Here is an 8,590-nt window from a genome sequence, read left to right as displayed (position 1 = left end):
GCAAGAGCAATACAAAGGGGTTATATAAATTTATTTTTCATGTAACAATTGATTCGGTTAGAAAAAATTCCCATTTTCAATGTTAATTCCATCTCTTATTTTTGGAAAAAAATCACTGAAAGGACAAATACCCACACAAAAATACAATCTGTATCTGTTCTATATTTACAGATAACCAGTCAGTCATTATTAAGGCGCAGATTGATTAAAAGTTAACATTTATTCAAATCATCAATATTTTGTGCATCATATAACAACCCTGTATACTGTAGTGTCATATTCCCTTCATTGCATCAAGAGAAAGTGAGAGAAATAATTTCCAGTGTTTTTGTTTTTAGCCACCGTATTTAATCATTTAAGTGGGACAGTTTTCCCTTTGGCATATCAAAGCACTGTTCATAAAAGCTACATCAACTTAATACTGCATATTCATTCCATCATCTTCCTCCTGTTGCAAATGCATGGTAGAAAGCTGGGAAAAGAGCTCCAAATGATTATTATCTGGGAAGGTCTTACTAAAGACCTAACAACATTTAGAGTCCTGAGTTGTTGAACAGGACACAAATCTGGAATTGTTAACCTGTACTAAATGTTTATTATGATGCATTAATATAATCAAATAAGATGGATGTTCATCACATGATCCAGAAGACCATTTGTACACATATGCGCAGGATGACTAAAGGGAGTGATTTTGTTCAACATCCTTAAGCAGATAATTAAAAAGGGCAGGCCCTCAGTGCCAGTTACAACTGACAATTTTATGACATACCCATTATCTATGCCTTCAAAGTAACCAATACCATTTTTTAAAGTGAAATTTTTTTCTGTGTGCAAAATGCCTCTTCAGTTCTTGTTCTTTAATGGTGTGATTCAGCAATGAAAAAATGTCAGCCAAGTATTTCTAATCCCATGTTTGTATAAAAGTACCCAGCTCTTGTATATGCTTATCTAATGCCATCTACTGAGAGCACGTGAGAGTTGTTTATGTCCGTGTAGAAAATCTTGACTACTGAACATAAATAACTCTTTACAGGTAACTTGACAACATTTCCCATGGGAAAGTTTTCTAACAAATTAATATACTTGGAAATAATATTGCTTTGAAGAAAGAAAGGCACTTTAGTGATTTTCTTCATGGATTAAAAACACTTCATAAATCCGTAAGATCTCTGAAAAGACCCAGGAAACAATGTTGCCTGATTTCTTGGACTTTCACAGTATAAGATTGTAATAATGAATCTAGCCACTTAAAAAATATCCTTTTCCTTCAGAACTTATCTTCATAAACTGCCACCCTGGAGACTCAAATAAGCCTGTTCATTCTCAACAAACATAAGTCTACTTCAAGCAGACAGGGTTTTAGGAAAGTCCTGTGGCCATATGGAACACAGCTAACATGTACATGATAAGGATTGTAATCTATTTCTTCTCATAATGGCAACAGTGCTGTCTTGTCAGATGATTATTTGTCTTTTTAAATAAAGTGACAATCTAGGGCTCCAGTTATTGAATGTCGTCCATTCTCTACCATAAATCTCTAGTAAATATCAATTTCATCAATTATGTACTGTATGCTTATAATATCTAAAAATAAAAGTTTGATATAAATAAATGTCCTTTAGTGGCAATATACTAAAAAACAGCCCTTTGCCTCCAGACAACCATTAAAATAATTTTAGCATTACGGGCAGCAGCTAAATATGACGACTGCAAAGGGTTAATACTGCAAAGTCCATTTGGTCTTTCTTTGCACCTATTACCATGAACTAGGTCCATTGCTAAGTGTTTCTGGATGCTAACATACATGAAACAGAATTGGTCCAGAAGCAAGTGGACTCACATTTCCCAAAGTCATGGAATACTCTGCAGAATACAGAAACTAAGATCCAGTACCATTTCAAATGAAAGTTTGATGTAGTCAGAAAAATGTGACTAAATCTGATCTGTACCAACATATTCAGTGACACAAAAATGGGGGAGAGAGATGGAGACAGCGAGAATTTCCACAGGACAAGAAATTAGAACATGTAAAGTGCTGAAAGACCGCAATAATCATTTTAAAGCAGTACCAGAAAATTCCACTTTGATTATTTTTTTAAAAATCCCCAAATACCAAAACGAAACAAGCAAACAAAATAACTTGAGTTTTCTGGCATCCCAGATGTCAATTCATCCTTCATTTTAAGTATTAAAAATAAAATCAGTGCATATGTTATATAGGTAAATAAAAACAGGAAATAAAGCCCTATCCTCATATTGCAAATTCTGTCCAACTGCCATTTTAAAAAAGTAATCCATATTTGGCGTTTTATGTGACATCACGAGAACATCTTCTCTTTTTTTTCCTTTGTGCCATAAAATACAGGTGCGAATAAGATGCTTTGGTCCTGATACGAGACACCCAGAGTGCTGAGGACGGTGTGCTATGAAGGCTGTTCACAAATCTCCTGTGTCCATCTTTACAGTTAGTTGGCGGGCATGTGCCGAGAGGGCACTGCTACCAGCGGCCACTGACACTAGCAATGTCTGAGTGATACTGACGGGGTAGCCTTCCACTTGCTCCACCTTCCAGGAAAGAGGTGCGTGCATTTGGCGATTCGAAAAGCTTTCTTCGGTTTTTATTTAGTTCTAGAGAGAGAAAGAGAGAATTGTTAGGAGCTCAAGAGTATTTCTATGTATATACAGGACATCGCACTAGAGCTCAGAAAATGGTGACGTGGTAGGTTTTCTGAGGAAAGTCAAGTCTGGTAGCAAAAGGAAAACTTTCAGTTGATGGTGAAGGCATTTCTGAAACACTAGAAAGTATGATATTAAAGGTAGCATATTGATAGTCTAGAGAACTAAGGACAGCAAATACTTTCTATTGCAATCTGTAAACTCCGGACAGCAAATAGTTTCTATTATGGTTTGTAAACTATATTGGAAGATATATCATTCTCAGAACTCTAACCAAATTAAACAGTTTGACCTACTCCAAAGTCATTTCAGAGGCGAGAACAATCAAAGCTGGTGAAAGGCACATGAGAAGACATATTACTGATGGCATGGAAAATTATGGCTATTGAACTCATCCATGTCAAACACGGCAATCATTTAGTTATTAAAGTCAGATATGAAAAGAAGACCTGTGCCTAAACACAAGGATATTGGAGGAGCACCCTGAAGTACAGCTGACCTTTGAATAATGCAGGGGCTGAGGTGCCAACCCCCTCCTGCCCCATGCAGTCAAAAATCCATGTATAACTTTGACTCCCCCAAAACTTTAATAGCCTGTTGACCAGAAGCACTACCAGTAAGTTGATTAACACGTTTGTATGTTATATGTATTTTGTATTGCATGCTTACAATAAACTAAGCAAGATAGAATACCAAGAGAATCATTAGGAAGAGAAAATCTATTTACTGTTCAATAAGTGCAAGTGAATCATCATAAAGTCTTCATCCTTGTCATCTTTACATTGAGTAGGCTGAGGAGCAGGAGGAAAAGAAGGGGTTGGTCTTGCTGTTTCAGGGACAGCAGAGGCTCAAGAGGTAGTGCTGATAGAAAAAGAGGCAGGCACACTTGGTATAACCTTCCGAAAATACATCATAATTTGTCTGCCATTTTTGCTTTTTTCATTTCTTTAAAAATGTTTCTATGTGGTACTAGTCGTTCTTCCACTGTTTAGTTTCAGTGCCTGTATCATAGAAGAATCCATGTTATAAAAAAAATTAGAAGCAGTCTTGAGTAATCGGAACTCTTCCGCCAGACTGTTCAATGTCTTTCTGGCACTGCTGCTTCTATGTCTTCCTCCTCATCTGGCACTGGTTCAGAAGCACTCATCTCCATCAGGTCATCTCTGTTCATTCCTCTGGTGTGTTGTCTATTAGCTCTGGAATTTCCCCAAGATCTGATCTTGAAATCCTTTACCCCTTACCTTTTTTATTTTTTTGCCACATCCACAATCTCTTTCATGATTTTCTTGATTGGCTCTATGGTAAATCCTGTGAAGTCATACACAACATCTGGACAGTGTTTTCTAGCAGGAATTCATTGTTTCAGGCCTGATGGCTTTCACAGCTTTTTCTATAACAACAATGCCATCTTCAATGGTGTAATGCTTCCAGCTTTTCATGTTTTCTCTATTGGGGTTCTCTTCTATAACCTTGGCAATCCTTTCCATAGAGTACCATGTGTAACAATCCTTAAAGGTCCTTATGACCTCCTGATCTGGAAGCTGGATTAGAGACTTTGTGTTTGGAGACAAGTAAACTACTCTGGCGACTCTGTTAAATGCACAGGGTTTTCAGTGGCCAGGGGCATTATCCAATGTCAAAAAAAAAAAAAAAAGACTTAAAACATCAGTCTTTTACTGGCAAGTTATGTCCTGAATTCATGGAAAAAGCATCAATGGGGCCAGTCTAGAAAAAGCATTCTTGTTACCCATGCCTTCTTGTGCTACAACCAAAAGACTGGCAGCTGTTATTTATCTTCTCCCTTCAAGGCTCGAGGGTGGGCAGCTTTACAGATAAGGGCAGTACTGATCATAAACATGACTGCATTTGTACAAAAACAGCAGTCAGCCTATCCCTTCCTGACTGAAATTCGGGTGTTCATTTCTCTTCTGTACTAATAAAGGTCCTTTGTGGCATTTTTTTTCCCAGAATAGGACACTTTCATCTGCATTAAAAACCTGTTCAGGTGTACAGTCTTTCTCCTCAATGATTTTCTTTTCTATATCTGGGAACTCATCTGCTGCCTCTTGGTTGACAAAAGCTCCTTCTCCTGTCATCTTCATATTTGTTAAGCCAAACTTCTTTCTACAATTATCATACCATCTTTTGCTGTCATTAATTTCTCTAGATTTATATCCTTCACCTTATTTTTGCTTTAAGTTGTCATATAATGACTGCCTTTTCTTGAATCACGGAGTCAATACGTATGCTTTTTTATAACAATCCTGCACCCACTCTAAAAGCTCCATTTTCAATGCAAGTTTTATAAAAAGGTATTTTTCAAAAAGTGCAAGGCTTTTGTACCTGCTGGTGTAGCTGCAGCAATGGCTTCTCAAATTTCCTTTTCTTTTCGTTTCTTTTAAAAAATAGTCATTATGCTGTATTCATTCATCTTGATGTGGTGGGCCAATGCAGCTACACACCTCAATCTGTGGTACATATCAAGAAATTCAGCTTTTTCTCATGATGTCATGATTTGTCTCTGCTTCTGATAACTAGTGAGTGGCACTTTATGTGGGTCCTATGATGTAATTCAAGGTCTATGGTATTGTACTAAACACAATGAAAACACCCAAGAACTGTGAGAGATCACTTGTAACTGTTACATACAACTTACTGGAGAGGTTAATTGCTCACATGCAGAATGTTAGTGTTGTACCGTGCTTTAAGCAGATACTTGCAACACTTGGGCTCAACACAATAGCAACAGAAGATGGCTATGAAATTATTACAGTAGTACTATATGTAACAGTTAATTTTATGCAGTTATGATTTAAAATGTCTTTTTGTTTGTTTACATTTCTCTCTGCTGCCAATGGTGCCATATATGGTCTGTGAGGTTTTGATAAGTTTTAACATATTATAAATGTGTATATTGTATGATAGTAAATGATAAAACAGACTAGTATCTGTATATATTTCATGCATTCCTGAGACATCTTTTTCTTAATTTTTTTTCAATATTCCTAGGATATGCAGGTTGGAAGTTTTTTCAAGTTGTCACAAAGTTCCAAAAATATTTCCAATTTATTTATTGAAAAAAAATCTGTGTATAAGTGAACCTGTGCAGTTCAAATATATGTTGTTCAAGGGTCAACTGTATTACTCTACAGCCCCCATGGCTCTGCCAACTCACAAAGCCTATTCTTCTTGAGTGAGAAATAGTTTTAGAAAGAAGCATATGAGTAGGTTTCTTTGAATAAAAATTAGTTAAAAAAAAAAAAAAAAAAAAAAAAAACAGCAGCAGCTTAGAAAATTACTCAAAAACACTAAATACCTGAATCTAAAATTTGAGGGAAAACCTGAGGTCCCCTATTTGAATTGTAAAGAAATCAGAGTATTCTAAAAACACTGTTTAGTTTGGAAAGGTAAAAAGTTAATTGACATAGACTCCCTTGTTTATGACTGTGCATCAACCTCCACCCCCACCTCAAAAATCACTGATGTAACTTTTTCTGACAAACTCATGCAAGTACACAGAATCATCAGACTATGCAAATTAGGGTTTTGGTAGCCAACAAATGCAAATACCCTCAAATTTATTCCGTTTAAAATAGAGGGATTATGTAATGGATTTGCTTAAAGTTGTCTCTTTTTTTGAGGTGCTAGAGCAGGTGATTCACCTTATATTTGCATGTATTCAGTACCTTTTCAACCACACACACACAATCCCCTTTGGAATTGTGAAGTTACATGTAAGATATGGCAACCTACAGTAATGCTGAAGACACAGACTCAGGTTGTAACAGACTGCATGGGGTTAAGGATGGCCATAAACAGACACGTTCCTATGCCCAAGTTCTGGAAGATGACCAACACCTTAACATTTTACCCCACTGTCTTCCAAAATGTAAACGCTGCCCTGTATGGTCAGAGCAACAGTGGAGACATCTCTTTTATTCACATATAGGTCTTAGGAGAGAAGAAAAATAACAATGATTCATTAGGCTTATTGTATGACAAGTACTTTACATTTATTTTGCCCGATTCAAGTCTTCCTTAAGGGATAATGTTTCCATTTTCCATTTTATGGATGAGAAAATGGATTTAAAAAATAGACTAAGTCACTTTCCCATGCAGGTACTAAGTGACAGAGCTGAAACCTCACATGCCTCATGCAAAGGTCAATGCCCTAAGCAATGGCCTTCAGTGACCCACTGGACAGAGAAGTCCACCTGAGGCATCAGGAATACAAATCTGAGAAAACGATAGTTCCAAGTATGCCAGATAACACAGCTTTATTTCCTATTTGAGCATACTAAATTTACTTTATAAATAGAAAAACCCAGCTTTACTCCGAAGAAACAAGGAAGGTATCTTTATAAGCAAAAGACACATACAGACATGCATACAGTTGGCTGTTGTTTCAAGTTTCTCCAGAAACAGTGGCAATGACATTCCTATTAAAAGTTGGATACATGTTTCTTCTTAAAAACAAAAACAAACACAGCCCTTCAAAATTCAGAAATCAAGACAGAATTGAATATATTTAAACTTATAGAAACATTATGAATAAATGAATCCCCTTTAGTACACAGCCTGGAACAGTTTTATCTTCAAGCTAGGGACAATCTTCAGCCTCCATTTTCTCACAAGGGAATAATATACAATTCAGGAGGACATTTTACGGCAAAGAAAAAAGAATGAGGCCAAACACCATTCTCCCTTAGTGCATATAACATGTATAACTGAGCACATGACAATCGGGCCATTAAAACAAAGCTTTTCAAAATAAATGTTAAAAACTTTATCCTGAAAAGACACATCAGCCAGATCTTTGAAACAGTGCAATGATCACAAGGGAAGCCAATCCTAACCGATACAGTTCTAAGACAGTACATATGTATGTTTTAAAATGTGATGCACAGAGATCAATCTTCCGGAGAGGTTATCAAGGTCAAGTCCTACTGAAGAGATTTTAGAATTTTTGTTGTTTTTTAAATGATAAAGCAAACTCCTCTAATATTTTTCAGCAAGCCTAAGGGATGGTTTGGGAAAATACCAACCTTTTTCTTTGAAATTCCAAGGTTCACACAATCCTGGCAGCTCTCAGGATCTTGTTGCGGATCTGAACAGAGTCACAAACTAAAAGAATAGGTCAGGAAATGTTAGATCTACCTGAGGCCGTAGTGGGAAGCCTGTCAACAGGATGCTAAATGTCCTTTCACTGAGTCCCTGTATATTTAACCAATCGTGAAAATATTCTGAGAGGAATCTGTGAATTTTCCCCCCAGAAAAGTGGATTTGGGGAAAAAGAGATAAAATTTATACTTTGATCCATTTCCATTAGAGATAAATTTCATCTACTGCTATAACATTAAAATAAATGGCCCGAGATTAAAAGTAAAACAAAACCTTATACTGAAAGAATAACTCAGATTATAAGTTAAAAATTACAGAATTTAAAAAGGATGAGCAAACTCTGTATCTAACCAATTTGTAACCATAAGACAAACGTGAGTCCAGACTGCCCAGCTATACTGCATCTATAGGGAGACAATGTTCTGGGACTATAAATGGATACCTTTGTTATCAGATAAGTTGAATTGGAGAAAGAAGCTTTTTGATGAAGAATTTTCTCAATAAAAATGTATTGCTTTCAGAGAAAATAATTTACCAGGTTCAAACAAATGCACTCAACAAAGATAAAATTATTCTTAATCAAGTCCTTTATGCTGTGCAGAGCACCCATAAGGCATCTTAGTCAAAGTCTCAAACTCCGTTTAAAAGCAAGAGGACCTGGTGAATGCCATAGAGAGGAAATCTGCAGAAGTAGTATACAGCCTCAGTAGAATGACAAAAAAGACAATGATTAGAAAACACACACACACACACACACACACACACACACACACACACACACACACACACA

General features: G+C 36.3%; 1 protein-coding gene and 1 long non-coding RNA gene across 7 annotated transcripts in view; one reads left to right on the top strand and one right to left on the bottom strand.

Moving 5' to 3' along the window:
- BICC1 (BicC family RNA binding protein 1) overlaps positions 1-8,590 on the bottom strand; it is a 317,997-nt gene continuing 309,407 nt past the window's right edge. For 5 of the 6 annotated variants that reach the window (XM_032252528.1, XM_032252529.1, XM_032252531.1 and 2 more), the window contains one exon: positions 1-2,631. In XM_032252528.1, the coding sequence (XP_032108419.1) occupies positions 2,501-2,631 (131 nt within the window). In that variant the 3' untranslated portion in view covers positions 1-2,500. Of the gene's footprint in view, positions 2,632-7,724; positions 7,804-8,590 lie in introns of all 6 variants that reach the window. The other variant, XM_032252530.1, reaches the window with a different exon arrangement.
- The window catches only part of LOC116532957, a 10,891-nt gene continuing 4,723 nt past the window's right edge, over positions 2,423-8,590 (top strand). The window contains exons 1-2 of the long non-coding RNA XR_004261012.1: positions 2,423-2,582; positions 3,678-3,857. This is a non-coding gene — a long non-coding RNA (uncharacterized LOC116532957). The remainder of the gene's footprint in view (positions 2,583-3,677; positions 3,858-8,590) is intronic.

This window comes from Sapajus apella, unplaced genomic scaffold (genome assembly GCF_009761245.1).
Source record: "Sapajus apella isolate SASKATOON/1434 unplaced genomic scaffold, GSC_monkey_1.0 scaffold78, whole genome shotgun sequence".
Classification (NCBI taxonomy): Eukaryota; Metazoa; Chordata; class Mammalia; order Primates; family Cebidae; genus Sapajus; species Sapajus apella.
This window is presented reverse-complemented; position numbering and strand designations above follow the sequence as displayed.